Source organism: Octopus bimaculoides, chromosome 5, assembly GCF_046866305.1.
Source record: "Octopus bimaculoides isolate indiv1 chromosome 5, ASM4686630v1, whole genome shotgun sequence".
Classification (NCBI taxonomy): domain Eukaryota; kingdom Metazoa; phylum Mollusca; class Cephalopoda; order Octopoda; family Octopodidae; genus Octopus; species Octopus bimaculoides.
Genome location: NC_142932.1, coordinates 5,082,241 through 5,106,321, shown reverse-complemented (window position 1 = coordinate 5,106,321; position 24,081 = coordinate 5,082,241). Strand labels below are relative to the sequence as shown.

General features: G+C 37.1%; 1 protein-coding gene across 1 annotated transcript; it reads left to right on the top strand.

Moving 5' to 3' along the window:
- The first annotated feature begins 199 nt into the window (after nt 1–199).
- LOC106880931 (uncharacterized) lies at nt 200–23,020 on the top strand. The gene is made up of 4 exons (XM_089351940.1): nt 200–989; nt 13,177–13,219; nt 16,617–16,855; nt 18,927–23,020. Exons 1-4 carry the CDS (start codon nt 964–966, stop codon nt 19,174–19,176), a joined length of 558 nt encoding a protein of 185 aa, XP_089208066.1. The 5' UTR covers nt 200–963; the 3' UTR covers nt 19,177–23,020.
- Nucleotides 23,021–24,081: the final 1,061 nt, after the last annotated feature.

Genomic DNA, 24,081 nt, shown 5'->3' with positions numbered 1-24,081 from the left:
AACAAATAATGCAATATTACGTAAGCATTTTCTGTTTCTTTTCTGGAAACTCGCCTCGTACCGGCGGCTGATGGCTCGCGGACCTGCACCGGCCCGCGGACCACCACTTTGAGTAGCACTGCTCTAGGAAGTCTTGCCATATGTCGAATAAATACCCTCATTAAAAATAAGTAAATGAATAAAAACTTCGGATTCTCTTCTTCACCAATAGAAACTACGATTTTTGAAGTGTGATGGTGGTGGGGTACCTTCAAAGTTTTAATCTCCCCTCCCCATTTCATTGGACTTTATTTAATTTTTTTATGCGTAATTCCGTATTAAAAAATGCGGAGATTAAGTGCTTCTAAAGAATAGCGTTATAAATTACTTAGTTCGCCAAACCCGAAGCTTCTTCGAATGTGTATGTTTTAAGCATTTGTAGATTTCAGATTTGTATTAAACGCCCGAAGGCACGATTATTAAAAAAAATGCGTAATTTTTTAAAACAAAGTCTTAAAAAAATATTTCGTAACAAAATCAGAATTATGAAAAGTGTGAGTGTGATAGTGGGGTAACCCCCCCTCCACCTCCGAATCATATATCTACTGTATTTAAAACAAAGACATCCGGAGAAATTACGGTTTCTGATGACTTTACAACTGTGTCCCTTCCCTGAGTCTTGTATCCCTCTGATTTTCCTTGTAAAAGCATATCATTTGGCTGGCGGCAACTCACTGTAAGCAATCTTGCTATGTAGCAAACTGATGTGAGGTTAATATGCAGTTTAGACTCCTGAAAAGGTGGTAGAGTAATGATGGCGAAATAACAATTTCATTAGAAGAATTCTCTGATCATCCTGTGTTCACAGGTACCTAGCCATATCTTCTAGGGATATTTTAAACATTTCTGAAATAGCAGCTAAAGTGCATTTCTCTAACATAGAACACCACCGAAAAGGCAATTTCATGGCTTCCATCTCGACGCATGATCGCCAAAACGATTGGTTACATGTGAGTATTCTTTCATTATAAACAGCATAGTTGTCAAATACCTATATATGATTGAAATAATTTTGCACAACTATTAAGATTGTGTACAAAGAATTAATGGGAAAACGGTGGCGTTGTTCAACATGGATTCAGTCGTAGTATACAAACTATTTTTTCTTCTCGGAAAAAGCCATCGTACTCTACACCTGCATTAATGTACGTTCTTCGTTTTCATGTTATTGAATATAATACCTTCTACTTGTAAGCACAATGCCTGAAATTTTGTGGGAGCAGTCTGAACGATTACATCGACGCCAGTGCTTTCTTGGTACTGAATTTATCAACCTCGGCGTCAAATGAAATCAGAGTGTAAAACCCGAAGAAATGCCGCTAAGCATTTATCTGGATCAGTAACGATCCTGCCGGCTCGCTACTTTCATGTTATTTGGATATAATGTCTGTAGGAATGCCATAATGAGATCATATTTATGTACTTTACTGTTGTCACTCTCAATTTAGTTTTACATTTTTTCGCTGACTAAACTGCATATTAGCTGGGTGAGTTAAGGAAGCAATGAATTTTTTTTCATTTTGCCAAGTTTCTGGTTACTGCCGATTTTTGCCGATATCTTCCCACTTTCTTAACAAGTCTACTCATTGAATTTGGCCAGAGTGGAGCGTTTACTTTTCCGATTTCTGTGGAAAGGACACATTCCACTTGTCAAGCGGTTCATTCTGTTAGCAGCGTCATCTGGAAGGTAGGCTTGGCATATGATGATTACTAATTCGCAGACACGCACTGAGGCCACGTAGACGCTGAGTCTGCGTGGTCTCCGTTTGTAAGGCACGCTTTTCTGAACTTTGTCTTCTTGACGGAGGTGCAGTCTTGGGTCAAGAAAAGGTCAGATTAAGATGCCTGGCATCTGGAATGTCGTCAGGTGCTTACCGCCCTCTACAAGCTCGGCAAGCTGTTGGTGGAAGTTCCACGTTAGCAATATTTAGAAATCTAATGGAAGGTAAGAGCGATGACATTCTCGCGGAAACTCCATTCGTCGATGAGGACAAATTAGCTGGAGGAATTTCGGGATAGGATCTACCATGGATAACTTCCAGAGATCCTTGGTGTGGCAATGCTACTTTGGCGCACTGCTAGTTCAAGATAGATTCTAGAGTTACGGAAGCGTCGCCAAGCGGGACTGCTTGAGATGTGCGCTGAGTCACGAAACTGTACTGCACTCTCTTGTAAAGTGTCTGAGCATTGCTGATCTGTGAGTTATGTTGAACGGCTGTCGTAGTGTGTCGAACGAATCCGACTACTGGATGAGTTCATGGTGAGGATTGCTTCAGCACTCGCCTTTAACAAGGAAGGATAGGCATGTTCCTCTTTGTTCACTGGCAATGGCAAAAGAAGTTATGTAGTGGACCATGCTGAAAGGATTGAGGAAAGACACCTTACTCTTTGGTCAAGCCCTCATCCACTTTTTCAAATTCCAATCAAAAAACAGCCGAGCTAGAGAAGGCAGTATTCCCTCCTAGTGACTGGCAAAAGGTGGGTGACTTGCAAAACTTGTTAGGGTGAATGGCCCTACTTGCCTTTAGGTTGGATAACATTTGGACAAAGTCTCGTACTTTTGGTGATCAGGGTAATCTTGGATCTGTCAGGTTTCTTCTTTGATGCAGTCCTTCTTATACAGGAGGACTGCATCATTCATGTGTTCTACTTTTATCTCATTTCACTGTTTTTTTCCCCTTTCTTTCTCTTCGTCTTTTATGAAAGCTCTCACAAATTTTAGACAGACTTTGTAATGTCCCCTTTCGTCTGTGTCCCTGTGGCAAATAAAAACAATCATTATTATTGCCTTAGTTCGTTTGGATTAGGGAGAACAAAGGGACAAGAGTATTTTTGGTGAGACAATTCAGAGAGTGAATGAGGGTATGCATGTGGACACTATTCTTACTATACTTTTCCTGCCTCATTTCAGCAGATATTCTTTCAACACCTCTGCTCTGCTTTTGTTTCTACCTCTCTACAGCCATCCCACTTACCTCATTCTCACTTTGATTCTTCACCTTCTACTATCATCTGTTTCCTGCTTTTTTTAACTTTGTTTCCCTAATCCTTTCTCTCTCTCTTTCAGTACCTTTAACCCTTCGGCACTATCAGAGTCGGGGGGGGGGGGGGGGGCTGGATTTATAGGGGTGCCAAGGGGGCAATTGCCCTGGGGCACTGTGTCTACGAAGGATATGGCTCACTCAGTACAAGGAGGCCTTTCCACTTCTCAGCAATCTTGTATGAAGAGGCTGTCTTTCAAATTACAAGCATCTCGACTTGTTAAAAAGTGTAATGGAATCTCTTTACTGATAAATAACCATAAATTTTTCCACTTTAGCGACAATGATTTTAAAAAAACAGTTTGATGCCGCTCATAGGTGCAGGAATGACTTGACAACCGATGCTGGTGTGTTTACGTCCACATAACTTAGCGGTTTGGCAAAAGAGACCGATAGAATAAGTACTAGGCTTACAAAGAATAAGTTCTGGGGTCAATTTGCTCGACTAAAGGCGGTGCTCCAGCATGGCCGCAGTCAAATGACTGAAACAAGTAAAAGAGTAATCCCAAAAGTAGCTATATATTTTTTCTACTTTTGTTTAAATTATCAAATTACGCCTATCAACAGCTCAAAGCATTTTTGTTTCAGCTTTAAAATTATTGCATATATGTTTACATATTTTTTCATTAAATCAAATCTTTATCTTTCTTTTACAATATTTTTCGTTGGGGCAGAGTTGGTAACTAGGCAAAATGAGTAAATACAAATTTCTTGTTATTTCTCACTACCAATTTGAAACCATTACATTGCAAGTTTAGATGGATCCACAACTATGATACCAGCATCATCTAAACATAACTCTCTTCAGAAGGCTGTAATATCATTTGACAGGAACACGGTATAAAGAATATATATGAAACAAGGCTGTAACTTTAAATGTCTTTAATGTCGGCCACACATATATATACAAGCTGAATGACAAATGATGCATAAAGGCCATGATCTTCTCCTGTGTATTGCCTCCTGTCTGCTTGCTGACGTGTTGTGTCAGAGAGCCAACTAGATCACGTCTTTACAGTCTGTCTTGGCGAGAAAAGAGAAAGTCGTAAGGCCTCGTGTCAAAATCTCACTCTGGTGCCATCTAGTGAGCTTGTTTAAACCCACTGTCAAGGGAGTTAACTGCACCTACAGAGCTCCCCTAGACTGGAAGCCGTTGATTAAGAGTAGTGTAGGCAGAATAGATGTGCACTAGGAGAGCACAGAAGAATAAACCATGGCAAAACAGTTGTATGAACAATTGAAAAAAATACAATGCAAGTATGTACAAGGAAAAATGTTCATTAAAGAGAGGTGTGCAATCAAATAGAACAAAGCATATATGTACAATGATACAGAAAGAGAAAATATGAATGTGGTGTCTATAACAGTATAAGTCTATTCTCCAGAACAGTCACTGGTGAGGCAAAGTTAAGAAATGTAAATAGTCTGAGACAATTTCTTCGGCCAATGAACTGATCTGCCAGAAAATGTCCTGTAAGGTGAAGAATGCATTTGTATAGTTGGTGTTTTGGTGAGTGGAGGTGGTGCTTGTGGAATGATGGGTGTATCAGCAAGTGGCATAAATGTTTCAGAAAATGCTTTTTTTATTCTGTCGACTGAGACAGTCTCTTTTTCCGTGAATGTTCACGATGAACAGTTTCGGTGTGCTTCTAAGAATGTGATAGGGTCCAGTGTATCATTTCATACAAACACGGGAGTCCAAGTAAAAATATCCAGAGGTACTGTAGAAGAAATAGACTGATCACGAGGAAGCATTGGTAGCAGGTCAGCAAAGAATGACCCGAGTCACGTGATGTAAGATGTGGGGTCAGCATTTGGTAAGTTGATGGGTGCCAACATTGTCCAGGAAGTGCTAAGGTGGAGCCATACAGGAGCTCAGTGGAGGAGTAGCCTAAATCTTCCTTGACAGCTGAGTGGCACCCCAGCAGAACAATGGGAAGAAACTCGGACCAATGAGGAGCCGTGCGAATAGCGGCTTTAAGCTGGCAGTGGAATCGTTCCACCATACTGTTTGTGGTGGGATGGTAATTGTGGTGTGGATGTGCTGAACTCCGAGCAGTCTTGAAAGCTCATGGAACAGACAAGCTTCAAATTGGCGTCCATGATCAGTAGTAATTTTGGAGGGTACTCCAAACTAAGATCTCCACCCAGAGGCGAGTGCTCTGGCAACTGTTTCCATGGAAATGTCCACGAGAGGGATGGCTTCAGGCCATCAGGAGAAGCAGTCGATGCAGGTCAATGTATAAGTAAATCCGCAGCTGACTGGTCAAGGACCAACCAGGTCGATGTATATGTGATGGAACCTGGTGTCCGGTGGCTGGAAGTGTCCAAGAGGTGTTCTCACATGACGATGCACTTTGGAACGCTGGCATGGTAGACAGGCACATGACCAAGCAGTAATAGACCGATGCATATTCAGCCAGAAAAAGCAGGCCGAGATAAGCTTTACTGTGGCTGCAATGCTGGGGTGTGACAATGAATGCAGTGCTTCAGAAACAGCATGATGGTGACATTCAGGAACAAGGGGTTGGGGTGACCTGGTAGAAATATCGCAGAGAATAGTTCCTTCAGAAAAAGGCAGAGGCAGGTTTTCAAACTTGCAGCAGGAAAACTGTGGTGAAGAGATGTCCAGAGAATCCAAGAAGAGTTGGTTAGTAGCCATAGCAACCAAATCAATCGAAGCAGGAGACAACAATGCACCGATAGGCAGGCAAGATAAGGCGTCTGCGGGGATGTTGTCAGTGCCAGCAATGTGGCGAATGTCACTAGTGAAATGTGATATGTAGTCTAAATATCTTGTTTCTCTGGGTGAGTTCTGGTCCATTTTGGCAAAGAGAGCGAACATTAGCGGTTTGTGGTCGGTGAAAATCGTGAAATCACTACCTTCAAGATGATGAGAGAAATGCTTCACCACCAGGTAAATTGCCAATAGTTCTTTACCAAACATACTGTATCTCAATTTGGCATTTTTCAACTGGCGCGAAAAAAGGCTAATGGCTGACTTCGGCTGTTGACAGATTGCTGTAAAACTGCGGCAATAGCGGATGATGACGCGTCGACAGTGAATGTCAATTTTGCATCCGCAATAGGATGAGCGAGGAAGGATGCTTGGGCAAGGTCAGCTTTGACAGATGCAAAGGCTTGGATGGCTGTAGGAGACAGCGTTATCGGGGAGTCTTTTTTCCGTTGATCTTTCAAGAGCTGGGTGAAGGGAAGCAACTTCTCCGCACAGTTAGGAATGAAACAACAACAATAATTAATCAAACCAATAAAATTCCTGAGCTGTTTTAAGGAACCAGGAGGAGACAAGCGTTTGATGGCTTCCACTTTAGAGGGAAGCGGATGAACACCGTCGGCGTCAATGAGATGCCCCAAGAATTCCAAGCTGGCAGAGCCGAATACACGCTTAGCTGGATTGAACTTCACATCATAGGAACGTAGGCGCTTGAACAGTTGGGTTAAGTGTTGGAGGTGCTGGTCTAGAGTACCAGCAAAATGAAGCAAAAGGTGTGTGTCCATGCGAGAAAGAACGACATCCGGTTCTCTCTTCAGAATGATTCCATAAAAACGAATGATACCGGCACAAGCGTGCAACTTGACAGGTCAGTTCTGCAATGGCCCGCAAGATTTCAGAGGATTGCATGTTGTCTGAAGCAGAGAGGAGGACAAAGAAGTGCATTGAGGCAAAGGAAAAGGACTCATCAGACGAAAATAGGAAACAGAACGCCATGAAGAACAAGCTGGTTGAAAGAAATGCCGTTAGAAATAGTAGTCAAACACCCTAGTTGAAAGAAGACACGATGAGTAGCGAACTAGGAATTTTTTTTTTAGTTGAAGAGGATGAAAATAGGAGATGTCCTTACTAATATATAATCTGGGTGGTTGAGAGAAAGAAATTCATACCTGGCACATAGGAAAAATTTGTTGTCCATGTGAATTCTGGAGAAAATTCTGGATAATTTTTTTTTCCTTTTTACATGCAAGAAAAATATTCCTCAGGGACGCTGTGTTTTCCAAGGACCAAGTTGTAAATTCAGTTACAACACAAGGAAAAATGATTTGCAGTTTCCTGCTTGAAAATGGCTCCAAAATTTTCTGGTGAAGAAGACAATATGGCAATGAGAGACATCAGTGGTATGTTTCTATGTGATGAGTGGTTGTGTAGAATTCATCCGGGATTCACCATTTTAGAAGGAGTTGTGGTGTATGCTGTGTCGTGTCACCATTTTAGATGTCTGTGTTCCATGTCAAGTTACCATTTCAGATGGATCCACAACCATGATACCAACACCATCTAAACATGACTCTCTTCAGAAGGCTGTAATATCATTTGACAGGAACACAGTCTAACAGACTTACCCGTCCCCAGAATGGCTAGCCTTGTACCAAAGTTTGAAATTAATATTATAAAATGGCAAGCAAAATGCTTAGCGGCACTTTGCCTGTATTTATGTTTTGAGTATAAATTCTGCTGAGGTCGACTTTGCTTTTCATCCTTTTGAAGTCAATAAATTAAGTACCAGTTGAACAATGAGATTAATGTAATCAACTTACCCCTCCCCTAAAATTTCTGGTCTTGTGCCAAAATATGAAACCAATATTTAATAATAATTTATTTTTAACAAGAATATTAATTTTATTATGATGAAAGGATTCACCGAAAAAAACAAATTAAATGTTGTACATAATTTTCATTCAAAGAAATGAAACTACAAGAGTAACAGCATAATTCTGTTAATTACTGTAACTATTGAGGAGGCGCAATGGCCCAGTGGTTAGGACAGTGAACTTGTGGTCATAAGATCGCGGTTTTGATTCCCAGACCGGGCATTGTGAGTGTTTATTGAGCGAAAACACCTAAAGCTCCATGAGGCTCCGGCAGGGGATGGTGGCGAACCCCGCTGTACTCTTCCACCACAACTTTCTCTCACTCTTTCTTCCTGTTTCTGTTGTGCCTGTAATTCAAAGGGTCAGCCTTGTCACACTGTGTCACGCTGGATATCCCCGAGAACTACGTTAAGGGTACACGTGTCTGTGGAGTGCTCAGCCACTTGCACGTTAATTTCACGAGCAGGCTGTTCCGTTGATCGGATCAACTGGAACCCTTGATGTCGTAAGCGACGGAGTGCCAGCAACAACAACTGTAACTATTATTTATGGTATTTATATGAAATATGATGTATTTTGTTTAGTCTAAATTCTGATTCTTTTTTGTCTGTGACTTTTTCCATTCACCATTTCAAAAATGTGTCAAATTCCTTCAGTATTTTATGGAAAAGCTCTGATGGACATTGAGTCATTCATTTATTGTCTGAGAGTCTTAAAGTGCCACGTCATAAACAGCATGCTTGTTCCATTCTGTGTAGATTTGGGAATAGTAAATCAATAAAAACAGCAAAGTTTCCATTCTTTACAATGTTTGATTGTCAATATACATTGTTCATAACAAGTTTAGGCATTGATAAGTCCCCTCATAACAAGTCATTAATTTTTTTGTTTCTGCTTCCAATGAATTTACATCAATCTATTTTATGCTTTCATCACTTTAAATATATTTTTGTCAGTTATTGCATCTAACAACAAAATCAGCAGATTTCATTCATGATAGTAAATAACATTTCTGAATTCTTCAAAAATTAAATAATATTTATTAAGTAATAAATTTTAAACTGAACCCATGAAAAAATTTGTAAATCTAATCAAGTTCAATAGACTAAGTTAAAGAGCTTTTTAAAAAATCAAATCAAGTGATAAAATAAACACGAACGAACATTCTGAGATCTCAGTTGTTTTTTAAATGAATGGGTATTTGTTTATTTGGTGGCCAGTGGAAAAATTATTTCAAACAATTTTTTTTGGTATTCCTATAGAACAGAATTGGAAATTATCTAGTGTGTCAAAGACTGTAAATTTTGGGGTGTATATGCTTTTGAGCTTAGATTACAATCCTGGAGGGGTGTATATGCTTTTGAGCTTAGATTACAATCCTGGAAAAAAAAAGCAACAAAAAGCTGAGGGGGTGTGAAACTCCCCCAAATTTACCTCCCCCCACTGTAATTTTTCAGCTTTGAACTTTTTCAAAATGTGTTTTTTCAGATTTATTTATTTTTTTTAAAACATATTTTTTTTTAGTTTAGCATTTATGTTTCAAAGTTTGAAAAGTTTTGAATTGAGAAATTCAACTATGTATAATTTATGTGTATTTTTGCACATCTACTTAATGTATCAATTTTGAAAAATGTAAGAAAAAAAATTCAGTCAGTAAATTTTGAATATCTGATAATACATGTCATTTATTTTTTAATGAAACTAAATTGTTACTGTATAAGTTGTGAGATATTAACATGAATTTTTTTTAAAACTTGAATCCTTGGTTTTTAACTAGTAAAATTGTTTGAAAGCAATAGGTTATTAGTAATTTTATAATCCAAAAACTGACAGAGTTAAGTAATGGCTAAATCAAATAAATGAATGCTTTCATTTTGTAAAATGAAAGGATACCTTATATTTTTACATAATCATAATCTCTGTTTAAAAAGATGTAAATCTGGGACCCCTCTCACCGTAAAAAATTCTGACAAATAAAAATGATAAAATATGGAAAGGGAGAGTAAGGGAGCCCCTCCCTCTCAGGAAGAACCCTAAATTTGAATTTTGTTTCTGAAGAATCATAATCTTAGATACTTGAAACATGAATCTGAAAACTAGTCCTGAAAATTAGTCAAAACTGGAAAATTATGGAAATGGTTGGGTTACTCCCATTGTTTTTATTATCACAATTTTGAACACACTTGACAAAATGCTTAGTGGCATTTCTTCTAGCTTTACAATCTGAGTTCTAATTCCACTTTTGGCATAGATGAAATAAGTACCTGTTGCAAACTGGGTTTGATGTAATCAACAAGTCCTCCCCCAACAAAATTTCAGGCATTGTGCCTATAGTAGAATTATTATTATTATTGTTGTTATTATTATCATTATTATAAGGCAACAAGCTGGCAGAGTTGTTAGCACAACTGGTGAAATGCTTAGCAGCATATCATCCATCTTTACGTTCTGAGTTCAAATTCCAACGAGGTTGACTTTGCTTTTCATCTTTCCAGGATCAATAAATTAAGTGCCAGTGAAACACTGGGGTTGATGTAATTGATTAGTCCCCTCTTCTCAAATTTCAGGCTTTCTGCCTATAGTAGAAAGGATTATAATTGAGAAAGCAGTGCATACTATCAAAGTGACACTGGGATAAAATATACGAAGCCCTATATACCCATCATGACTACTTGTCTCATAAGGGTACACCAGGCACATGCATCACAACCATACGTGTGCAACATGGTGGTCTCATATCAAGATATGACTTTGCAGGTGGGGCCCAGTTAGAATTTTCTTCAGGTTGAGTAGCCCATGCCGCTCAAAAGGTCCTTGAATAAGGGTTGTTTAAGGATGTTGAATGAAACACCCATGAATTATCCAAACCCCAAAGTATTCCTCTCAACACATGGCTATGATGCTTCCCACTACTTCTGCTCGTGATCAGAGATGCACATATCGTCAGCCACTAAGGGACATGCTCAACTGGTTAAGGTCTAACAACTGACTTGCCGATCAGTTGTTAGGCCATCTTTTATACCAAGACAAAACAATGTACATGATAATAGTTAAGAGCAGAAGCCATGAGAGCCATTGCCTGGTACTGCATCAGGGCAACTGCCACTGTCGCCAGCAGCAGAAGCAGCAGAATAGTCAAAATCTAAGTAGAAGTTTTAAAAAATGATGGTTTTCGGCACCCTGGATAATTTTCAACTCTATAGGCATGCCCAGAATTCCTTTTTCATTTATAGAAACATGGGTATTCCTTTCATTTGTTCACAAATTGAAAGTGGAAAATTGTAAGCAACAGGCATTGGAATTTTGAAAACTATTTTTCAAAAAGAGTAAACACAAAATTAAAACATCGAAAACATGATTTCCTTTTATCCCCCCACCTCGGTTTAAAAAAAAAAAAAAAAAAATCATAATCTTAGTTGTTGAAAATATAGGAAGTGGGTGAGTGGATGGTTAAAAAAGTGTGCATGTGTGGGGGAGTGGGGTACTGTTCTGATCTGCCAGGTCATAGGTAAACTGTCGATATTTCCACTTTCAATTTGTGATCACAAACTGAGGGATTGCAAAAATGTTTTATTACGGTAATATAAGAGAAATTATTCAGTATTTTCCAAAGGCAGGAGGTTAAATAACAGCAAATAAAACTAGTCTTGATCAAATGCAGGTGAATGAGCAAATCTCAGCAACTAGTTCACAGAGGGACTGGAATTTTGCTCAGTGTTTTTTGTGAATGTGATCTGGTCACAGGAGTAACAAAATGTCGTGATTGACAGTATAACGCTTATTTGAACAAACTTCATTAATAGATGCACTTTAACAAACTTTTGACAAGGTATTGGTATTGTGCTGAGGAACTCATAAAAAAAATGAGTCTATCACTTTCCTGAAGGCTCGCACAAAGCAAGCCAGCTGAAAACCTTCTGTGAATGTAATTACAGCAAACTATGTGGTACTGGTTCAATAAATACTTAAATAGATGAGCAGTGATGAATATTGGTATTTTCAGTGAATGCATGACAAACTGGGTTCAACATTATCAAGAATGATTTGATATGATTAGATCAATGAATGCAATACCTATTGGTCTCCAAATGCATAGTCTTTTATATTTCAAATTGATCATGAGCTTATGCATGGAGAGAAGAAACACAACCAATGAAAAGTTCTTAGAGAACAAATATTCATAGAAGGTTACCAGTTGATCAGTTAAATTGAATGCAAATGTGACATCATTGTTGACTATCATCATAACTATGTACAGCAGAGTGTTCGTCCATTGCAGCCTATCTTGCATGTCAAACAGGTCATTAGCTTGCTGCCAATAATTCAACAAGATGTTACATTTGGTAATATAGTTTAGTCAGTTTGTCACATAAATAGACTGTGCATAGTAGAATTGGGTGAAATTGATGGATTTCAGCATTTACTTTCAAACACAGAAATTGATACTTTGATTACAATCCACATTCACAACATTGGCCAAAAATAGAAGACAATAAATACAAGATTGATGAAGGAAACAAAGCAGAATTTGCTTGAAAACCACCTTATATAATTCATATCCAAATTAATAAAAACCACCTTAACTTGATCTAATATAAGTAGTCAAATTTCCCCTAAACCACGCCATACCATCTCACATTAAAAAAGTGTCATTTGGGACAATGTAGTAAATATGTATAAAAACATACAGTGATTAGTACAACTGTACAGTTTAGAGTAGACATGATGCTCGAATCCCCACAGCAATATGGGATTCAGTACTGTTTTTTGTCTTATTTATACTATGAAATATATAACACTATACTTTGAATACTGTGTGAACTCAGATGCCTGTGGATAGATTGCTAGCTTGTCATTATAGCTACTTAATGTAAGTCCTAATTGTAACAGCCACAGACAATTTTATGATTTTTTTGTCTTATTCATCTATGTTATTAAATATCTATCTATATTGGTGTGTATGCATGTGTGTGTGTGTATAGTTTTTGCATTTGTTTTACAAGATTCTTAGTGTGAAATCATGCTGAAACAGATGTACCTTATGGAGAATAATTTTGTCATTAAAACACAGGCATTGGTTTTATTTTACTTTTTATCATTATTTTTTTTTAATCACTCAGTTAAACATTTGGTTGACTAATTTCTTGGTCAATCAACCAGACAGTTTGCCAGAATCCTTTTATCACCATTTGTGATGTCTACACTGCTGTGTCCTTGTTACTGTATGTCTATTGTGCATACATACATACATACACATAACATAAACACTACTCAGAGGGAAGAAAGAAACAAAACCTGTTTTAACTCTAAATAAAAAAAAAACACATTAAAATCAAATTTTCTTGTGAATTTTTCTGTAAGTTTTTTCCTGTGATTTTTTCCATGCATGATCCAAAATTTTGATGCTTTAGGGGAAAAAATTGAAGAGCATCAACACTGTATACATTGTTATATATACTATAAGATGCACTTATCTATCTACTTACAGCTCTAGTATATCATCAACATTACCATTTACCAGCATCAAACGAGTAAGTACATCTTGATTTTCATATTTTACATCAAGAATAGATTGCTGGCATTTAGACCAACATCACCCTTGATTAGGCAGACACATGGTTGAAGAAATTCTTCCATAATCATTCTCTCTTTTTTTAGGGAGAATTTATCTTGGGACTACATTATCTGTTGTATCCTTCAGACCTTAAATCTGAAACATAAATTTTTCAGAGTACTTGGCAGTCTGATTCAATAAAATTTAATACAATTTACAATACATATCAACAGTTAGCCACCACCAAGCAAGCTTGCTTGGTGAGGAAAGTTGTTAAAAACCAGCAGGAACCCCCTACCCAGTATCTGCCAAAATACTAATAAATCCAGTGTAAGGTCATTGACTGTCTAGCAATAGCACAGGAACTTAGGAATTCTGGATTTGTGTTTGCCATGTTGTAAGATCACTGGGAGTAAGGTACACCATAGTTTTTGTTTTAGCATGTATCTAGAAGGCACTACTGTGTTGGCAGTACAAAACTGGCAGTACAACTAGGTAAGCTGTCTGGGTTCAGCAGTCCTGGAAAGCAGCCAGACTAGGAAAAGGATTACACCAAGCTTAAAACTCTGAGTGCCTGTGACTGAGGGAGTTAACCCCAAGAATAAATTGGGTTGGAAGAGAACTTATGACCTAAAGATGCAATGAAATGCCAGTTGTGTCTGAGACTCCCAATCCTCAGCCATGAGAATGGGAATATTCATTCAGTAATTCATTATTGACAAAATTCTTGGGTTCAGTTAGGATTTAAAGTTAGAGTTGAGTTTAACCCTTTAACATTTAAACCAGCCATACCTAGCCTAAATATTCTACCTGTTTTATGTTCAAACTGGTCAGATCTGGCCTCTCACATCTACCTTACAATGTCAAACTGAAAGTTAACAATCACATCATTGAAATCTTGAGATAAAGCATGATTCAGACTCACCCAACAAAAGCTATGAGATAAAGCATGATTCATTCGAAACAGTTTGACTAAGTATGTATTACATTTGACAGAGTAATCTGAACACTAAAGGGTCAAAGTTTGGTTCAGCTTAAGGTTGCTCATAAGTGGAATGCTTTTGTTGATAGAAATAGAAAAAAAATCTGATAACCCCAAAAAGCAGGAAAGGGTGTAACTATCTCTTCTCAGTGTTATTCCTCGATTCAAAAAGGATAATGGCATATCACCTGTCAATTACCATTCACGCCGGTCTCACTTAATGTATTGTCAAACTGACGGGAGTCTTATGTCAGAGACTCTGGAACTTCTGGACTTCTTATAACCTTATTTAACCCTCACGGTTTTGTTTTTCATCAGCAACTCCAGCTACTCTAGCCATTTCGTCAAATTTCTTGAAGATTCCACCTGAATTACAGATAGTGGTTCATGGATGGATGCTATCGATCTTGACTATGCCAAAGCCTAGAATCTTGTACTGCATAAATGACTCATGGTGAAGCTTTCTGCTATGGGTGTGGAGGCTAATTGGTTGATGTCCTTCATTGTCAGTCAAAGAAAAGGTAGTCATTGTACTAGGACAACATACTGCACATTCAGAAATGACATCTGGTATCCAGCTGGGATCTGTTCTAGGCTCTCTTATTTGTTGCATACAATAATGAAATATATGCCAATGATGATGATGAAGCATGTTACTGTGTTGAAATACAGACATTACACTAGCTTGCAATAAAAAGAATGGATCTTGTATGCTACAGACCTTTTCTGCAATCTGACCTGAAGTCAATGCAGCAATGGACTGCTAACTGATAGCTCAAGCTGGCTGTAGACAAGTACGCCACTGTACATTTAAGGAGAAAAAAACCCAGAATTTATCTCCTCCCTCCACATCATCAACCTTAAGAAGTCTACTGGTGAACATGACTTAAGATTTATTGTCAATAATAATCTGCATTGAATGAACCACGATTGTAAAATCAAGAAAAAGACTGAAGGTGCATGACTCATTTAGACCTTTGTCAGGCACTCACCAGCTATTTAAAGCTCTATATGGGTTTTTCCACACCTTTGCATCTCCTGTCTGGAATCCCTATCTTGTCCAGTATATTGATCTGCTGGAACCTGTCCAGAGACATGTAACCAGACAGACACCTTCTGTCAGTCATTAAACATATCTTCTCCAGGGATCAGGCATCGATACATAAAAGTTTGCTGTCTAGTGGCTGACTTGGTAGATGTCTACAAGATTAATGACCCTCTTTCCAACAACTTTGACCACCTTTTTGAATTCAATACATCGTACCACCCACGGACATGCTTATAAAATCAAAACACAGTCCAGCACCCATGACTTTTGGAAACATTTTTTTCATGTTCAGAAATGTTGAAGTATGGAATAAACTCCCTACATCTATTGTTAACTGTTAGGGCACTACATCCTTTAAAACTCTTAACTTTCCAGAATTCACCAACACTACTCATGACATGCCTAGTTATCCTTACTTTTTATGACACTTTTAATGTTCACTTTAATCTTTTTCTGTGTTTTATTTTGTGTACTGTGCATGTACTTCTAGTTTTTATAGCCATCTTGGATCTATTTCAAAACGGGGGCACCAGCTTTCATTTATGTTTTATGTAGTGTTTTTGGTACCGAAAGACTTTCAAACTGCGTATACTTATCTATTTTGTGTTATAGAACAGAAAAAAATTTTTGTATTCAAATTTATTTCATGTAAAAAATTGTCTTATTTTGATAATTTCTACCAATCACTGACATCTATTCAGTTGAAAACAGTTAGCGCTGTAACGGTGTGTATCGTATTAATCCCCTAACCCTAACCCTAACCCTAACTAGACTGTTAACCCTAACCCTAAAACTAACCCTAACTCTAGAATCCGAACTCTAAAATTGTTACACACATAGATACGCACAGCGTAATTTATTATATAAACAATATATGCGTATAAATTACGATTAAACCGGATGAAATATGTCACAGGGAATAACATTTTTATGACCGCCCAGCAGTAACTCTATTCAGCTGAATAGACGTCAGTGATTGGTTGAAATTACAGAAATACGACAACTTTAACATGGAATAACTTGCGATGTACGTTTTTTTGTTAAGAAGACTAAGAGTAAAAGATGTTTTATACGACACATTCTACCAGTGTCCCAAGTTTCAAAGTGTTTCGTTAGTGTTTCGTTAAGAAAATACTGGTGCCCCCGTTTTGAAATAGATCCGCCATCTTTCTTTACTTGAATTATATGCCTGTTTGTCTCCTTTTTTAACCTTTTCTGATAAGTTGAAGTGAATCTGTATAGAATAAGCTCAGATTTGTTATGTCTAGTGAACAGGAATTTGAACATTTAAATCTACATATTTGCATAAAACTGATGTCTTGTTTGTTTTCCTCTTTTTATCAGAGAGACTTGAAGTTTGAGTCCAGGCAGTATTTGTTGTCTGAAAAATTACTTGTTGATGTTGACATCAAGTTTAAGAAACGAAGCCCTTCAGAAGAGTTCAAAATAAAGAATATTTCTCAAGAGAGCTACAGTAAGCATGATGTCAGTGATGATAATGATTGCCATGATGATGGTGATAGTATAAAAAACAAAAAGAATAACTGTCATAGTCGGGCATCGAATGAGCCACACAAATTAAGGTAAATTATTTAATAAACATTTTTTCTAATTTTTTTTTTTAGTAAACCCAGGAAGATATAAGATATACTAGAGCTAAAATAATGAAAACATTTGATTTTATTCATCCAATTTAGTAGGATGACACAAAAATCACTTGCAATTATTTCATTCCTCTCATGGCAATATACACTGATTTTACTCTATAATGTCCAATTTTACCTAAAGGGAACATTCTACAGAGAAATAGGCATGTTATTACCAGTAATGTTGTATATGTGAATGCAAATACATAGAGATGTAACACATCAAACAACTATTATTAATGATAACTGTATCACAGCATCGACTAGAAAATTGGATGTTGTTATTCACCACTGGTCATGATACACTTGCTTGCATTGTAGCTTTCAAATGATGCCACCCCTGCCAATTAGGTGGGGAAGCCAACATCCCCCCTGAATAGAATGCCAGTCTCATTTACAGCTGAGTGAACTGGAGCAATGTGAAGTGAAGTATTTTGCTCAAGAACACAATGCACTGCTGGTTTGGGAATCAAAACCATGAGCTTTTAATCATGAGTGCAGTTTTGAAGGGAGGGGCTTAATCGATATCAATGACTCCAACATTTGACTAGTGCTTAATTTTATTGATCTCAGAAGGATGAAAGGGAAAATTGACCTTGGTGGATAGTGCTAGAACAAATATAAGTTCCAAATTTTGGCACAAGGCTAGAAATTTCAGGAGAGGGGCTAAATTAATTACATCAACCCCAGTGCTTGACTGGTACATATTTTATTGACTTCAAAAGGATGAAAGGTAAAGTTGACCCTGGCAGAATTTGAACTCAGAATGTAAGGGCGGACAAAATTCTACTAAGCATTTTGCCTAGTGTGCTAACTATTCTGCCAGCTTGCTGCCTTTAGGGCTGGAACAAATATCACAAAGCATTTTCGTCTAATGTTCCTATGGTAAATGTTCTAATGATTTGGTCAATCCACGGATGTCATTTCCTAAATTATATATCATAATGTGTGATGTTGATTGTATTAGTAATCAACACTGGTTGTAGTAACATCACTTCCCTTGTATCTTTTTTATTCCTGGATGAACATAAACACTTATTCTATCACTGCTCTCTTGCTGCAGAATACAAGGGAGGGAGAGAGAGGCAGACAGAGAAATTGTCAAACAAAATTAGAGTTCAAACAGCTTTTTGAAAGTAGTGCTATAGATAGCAATGGTGAGGAATACATTCCACCTCCCAGTAAAAGTGAAAGCTTTTTGCAAGATTGAATTGAATTACTCACAAGCTTTGACTTTTGCTGAAGTTTTGAATTCCCTATCTCCTCATTCAGTGCATTACCTTGTACTAAGTGAGTCATATTGCACCCCCCACCAATCTAAATATCTGAAAAATACAGATATCAGTTCAGGAATAGAGGAAAGGTAAAAATTCTACATCCAAAATAATTTATATATCTGGCAGTGTACTAAAATTATTTCAGAGTAAACTTAATTTAAAAACGAATTTTTATTACCAACCGTGTTCATTGTAATGCATCAAGCTAGTGAGGGAGCCTCTTAGCAGTTGCTTCAACCTGCTAGAAATAATAGCCAAATTTTCCTCATCACACCATGTTGTCTTGAAAAAAAATATGGAAGGGTCAGAATTTATGAATACTTTTGATTATAAGTCTTCCCAAATGCCTTTTAATTAACATGAGAGATGACTGGGCTAAACAACATTATAATGGGAATTTTATCTTTCATCTTGTTTCAGTCATTGGACTGCAGCCATGCTAGAGCACTGTCTTGATCGGTTTTAGTCAGACAGATTGCTCCCTCCAACACTTAGTTCTTATTTTAAAGTCTGATACTTATTCTATTAGTCTCTTTTGCCAAACTGCTAAGTTACAGGGATGTAAATAAACCAACACCAGTTATTAAGTGGTGGGGTGGGGTGGAAGCAAACACACATACACACACAAAGTTTCCATTGACCAAATTCACTCACAAGGCATTGGTTGTTTATTTATTTCCTTCAAATATTGAAGTCTTAACTGAGTTTATTTTCCTTTTTACCTTTTTTAGAGATTGTGCCTTCTGTCGCAAGAATGGTGAACAGAAACAATTTTATACCACACACAGCCTTAAGGATCAGAAAGGAAATGTGACATGCCCTGTCCTGCAGAAATACGTCTGTCCCAGTTGTGGTGCCACCGGTCTTACAGCACACACAAAATTGTACTGTCCCTATGAAAAGCATTACATATCACCAGTGGTCAGCCACTTAACTCCACGGATGAGCTCAGGGAAAAGACGCACAAAATTCCAGTTATAACCTGCATATCCTTTTTTCTTCGCAATGATGGAAACATTTCTGCTTTTATGATCGTCAGACTTGACCGTAGCACTCAATGTCATAGTCACCATTGAGTCAATAAGGAAATTTCAATGGAATTAGTTGCTCAACTTATTGGAAACAGTAATTCAGTCTTCCTTATAACACATCCTTGCCATCTTAGAAAAAGAGAAAGAACACATGGGATATTGTAGTCTAAGATACAATATGTGAAATTAAGATGAGCACCAGAGCTGTTTTAGCAGCATTATAGTTTCCTCGGCAAATCATAGCACTGAGATCTACAGTATTTAACTGCAAGCCACAGAATATATGAATCAGAATTGGGTCTCTAGAATCTTGAGGATCCCAGCCTGCTCATACCTGATGAGCATGACAGAAAACCACAGACCTAATTTATTGTACTTACATTATTGAATACTTTTGTTTTTTAAAGCGTCATTAGACATTTGCTGGTCCTTTATTTTTTAATTGATAATTAAGCATTAAAAGATAAAACTGTTTTATGTTAACGATTAAATATAAAATAAACAATCGAGATTAGGAAGCATTACAACACACACTGAAAGTATTTTTTACTTGAAAATCTGGGAAAGACTTCCGTCCCCTCGCATTTCTCCGAAATTTATTTATTAAAAAAATTTTTTTTTTGTCAAAACCCCCGTTTTCAGATACGGAGGTTCGGGAAAATTGCCCGAAATCGGCATTGTTAATTCCCCACCTCCCAATTCTTCAATTTTTACTTTTTCCCCCAACACTAACCCTAACCCTAAAACCACAGCCCTAAAACCCTAACCCTAACCGAACCTACAGAAATGTTATGAAATTTTTGTCCGAATCATAATGTCCGTATTTTTCCGCATATTTAGAAAAAAATAAAAATAAATTCTTAAAAAAAAAAATTTTACAAAAATGTTTGGAAATTTTTTTCAGGATCATAATCTCCATATTTTTCCGCATATTTTGAAAAAAACATTCTGAAAAAAAAAAAAAAAAGAAGGAAATGGGGGTGGGAGTGGTAATTTAAAAATGCCGATTTTTTTTTTGCAGATTCGTATTCCCCGTAACCGAAAAGTGGGGTTTGTGTCGGAAAAAAAAAAAAAATTAAATTTAAAAAAAGGGGGTATTTTTTGGGAGGGACGGGCGGAAGTCTTGCCAAAATCGGCAAAAACCTGGTCAGGGTTAGCGACAAATTACTGTTTCAATAAGGTGTCATCCAACCCATACAAGCATGGTAAAAGCAGACGTAAAAACGGTGATGCATCCAACACTATGACATCCAGTTTTTTAATCTTAGCATTATTTTTTAAAATTTATCTTCAACACTAATTATTAATAATTAATAGATAAAGGATCAGCAAAGTTCCAATTATTCTTTCGCAAAAATATTCAATAATAATGGAAGTAAAATAAATGATGGGACTCATAGTGTACTGCAGTACAAAAAAAAAAAAAAGGGTCTTTTATAGGACCTTACTTGTTCCAACCCACACGGTTCCTGCCTCTAGAAATATAAAAGATACTTAGACGATAAATACTACAGCATCTTTATAAAATATTATCGTATCTCAACCAACCTGGAAATAAATGTGATCCTTATGTTACGATATAGCTGTGACATAAGGTTGGGTCGCCAGTTTGCTCACTCAGTACGACCCATTAAAACATGACATAACATAATTCTAGATTTGTCATATCTTCTGAGTCTACGAATGGGACTAATCGCGAGAAGCTTTTTAAAATAATCTATTATCGATTCATTGTTTATTTCTAAGTTGTTGTGTGAGAAAGAGAGAGAAAAAAAAGGAAGAAAAGAAAAGAAAAAAAAAAAAACTTCTTTGGAAGAAGCGGTGAATTTCTGGCCAGCTAAATACTGCAACGCAATTTCAGAACTGATTTTATTTTAGTCATGTCGCTTTTATACGTTCTAAATATTACCATGGTTTCAAGTTCAAATTCAACAGATGGCTGTGTGGTTAAGAAGTTAGCTTCGCAATTAAATTGATTTAGACTTGATCCTACAGCGCGGCGCTTTGGATAATTATTTTCTACTAGTCACGAACCAACCTAATTCTTGTCAATGAAATTGTGTAAACGAAAACCTTTGAAAGTCCGTCTTAGTTTTCTTGTACTTGGATAGTAAACTTAAACTGCAGTTTTGATTTAACACGAACTCAGTTTTAGCGTGACATTAACAGAATCCACTCTGTTAGAATCATTTGGATCAGAGTTTGAAATAACTTTCTCAGTTCTTTCATTAGGCATAAATGTCGTTGTTACATGTATGAAATAGCAAAGTCAAATCTATCCACTAACGCACCCTCCTATATATAATAAAATCTCTATTCGTCATTCACATAAACCCAAACTCCCATCAGTGTTGTGTTTATTAATACTGAACAAACCACGTTTGTGGCTACATGTTGACGGCTGTTCAAGATCTGAACTAACCTCACAAATCTATTTTAAATAAACTTTCTCATTTAATTCACTCAAACTAACCATTTTTCTTTGTTTATTAGAGAGAGCTTGAGAAAGAGAGAGAGAGAGAGAAAGAGAGAGAGAAAGAGAGAGAAAGAGAGAGAGTATTTTTGTTTTCAATTATGGATGAAAATTTCAAAACACAAATTGCGTGAAGAAAGCCTAGGTCTGAGCAGCCGATTTACGGGTATGAATGTTAGCAACACCACACATTATGTGTGTATGTATTGGTTTGTTTGTTACAGTGTAGCCATTATTTCAAAGATCTAAAGACCGCTTGGCCGTGTCGAATTTATAGCTACACTGGATCAAATAAAGGTGCCGAAAATTGTAGTGATGTGTCTGTCGACAGCAAAATGTTATAAACATACGCACATACTAACACACATGTTTGGAAAGTGGGCGGAGTTTAGTGTCAAGTCGCTGTTCAACGTTAAATCGAGAGGGTTTGTTATAATTTCTTTGAATGACCCCGTCATTGTTGTTGTTGAGTTCGGCGTTGAAGACGTAACGGAGGTATAAACACCACCAATTTGCGAGGCTGTAGGTGGTGTGGCGTGGCGTGGAAGTATAGCTGACTCAATTGCTTTCACCTCTTTACTCGAATTTTATCGAACCAATTAAAGGGAGCCTCTATGCGCCCTCAATCTGCTAGAAATAGCAGTCAAATCTCGTCAACTGCACCCTACCCTCTTAAAACAGAAAGGATAGTTAAGACAATGTCCTAGATTCGAAAAAAGACGAGGATGGTCAAAGTTAGAACATCTATTTTAATCAGAATTTTTGTGACTTGGCAACAACTACTAGTACGGGATCTTAATTTTCTTCCGACCACTTAAAAAGTATTTCTAATTTAATTTTTCCAAACACTCACGAGATTATTTTATACATTCCAACAGTTTTTTCAAATAGATCACAATTTTCATAATCAACAGCTTTAGGTCCACTAATACCTAATTCCTCCATACGAAACCTAGCAGTTAGTCAGCTTTTCTACCTAGTAATGTAAAAGCAAAATCAAACTGCTAAGAGAAAGAGTACTCTCGTCCAACCATGTGCCTTTTCTCACGGATACAACTATAAACGGGAGTCACCACAACAACAAATAGTTGCCGCTTCCGTTATGTGGGCAATGGAAGTGTTCAGTTGGCTAAAATTGCATAACTTTAAATGCCTGCAACTTTAAATAATTTCTATTAAGAACCCCGGATCTTTCTGATTTGGCGGACACCATTTGTTTTCTAACGAAACATTTTCAAACTTGGAACACTGGTACAATGTGTCATATAAAACATCTTTTACTCTTAGTGTTGTTGAGAAAAGTTTATATTTTAAAAGTTATTTCGTGTTAAAGTTGTCGTATTTCGGTAATTTCAACCAATCACTGACGTCTATTGAGGTGAAAACAATTACTGCTGTGGATTGTCAACAAGACGTTGTGGCGGTGTAATGGGATCTTTTCCCTTGAATAAAAGTAGTGCCGTTTGTCAACTACAACTATCGGTGGTACAAACGCACGAACGATGTCATAAATAACAGTACCGCCGATAGTTGTTGTTGACAAACAACGGCACTAATTTTATTCAAGGGAAAAGATCCCATTACACTGCCACAACATGCTGTTGACAAACCACAGCAGTAATTGTTTTCACCTCAATAGACGTCCGTGATTGGTTGAAATTACCGAAATACGACAATTTTAAACATGAAATAACTTCGAATATGAAAATTTTTTCTCTGTTCTATAAGAAAATATACAAGTATACGAAGTTTGAAAGTGTTTCGGTAGAAAACACACTAAATAAAAACTAAATAAAAAAGTTGTGTCCGCCAAATCAGAAAGATCCAGACCCCCCTCCTCCCAAGAAAAAACAAAAAAGCCCCCCACCCAAAAGAATTATAAAGAAAAAAAAACAAGAATTATACTATGTCTTCTCATTAATAAAGGGGGAATAGAGGGTTAAAATTGAACTCATATTTTTGAGGAAGTTTGGTATTTGTCAGTTTAAGAATCGTTGCATTAGTTAGAACCCTCTACAATCGTGAGATATTTTGACTGAAGGGCACCACTACAAGTATACCAGCCCCAGCTTAACTATAAATGACTGGAAGCAAACTCTTTAGGTAAATAATTGTTACTTGCGTGCTCAGTTTTATTATACGAGTTCCTCTTGCTATGTGCAATGTGGTTTTGGTTAGAGCAACCATAGGCAACTTTCTGAATCGAGACGTGAAAAAAACTTGTTGAGTTTTTGTCAAAAGTTTTAATGTTTATATAGATATGACATTACGCGTACTATTCAAAAAACCACAGATTTCCTAGCTTTGAGCTTTACAAAATTCTAGTGCGAGTGGTGTCAAGATATTAATTTCGGTAATTTTTCGGATTAACACCCGCACGAT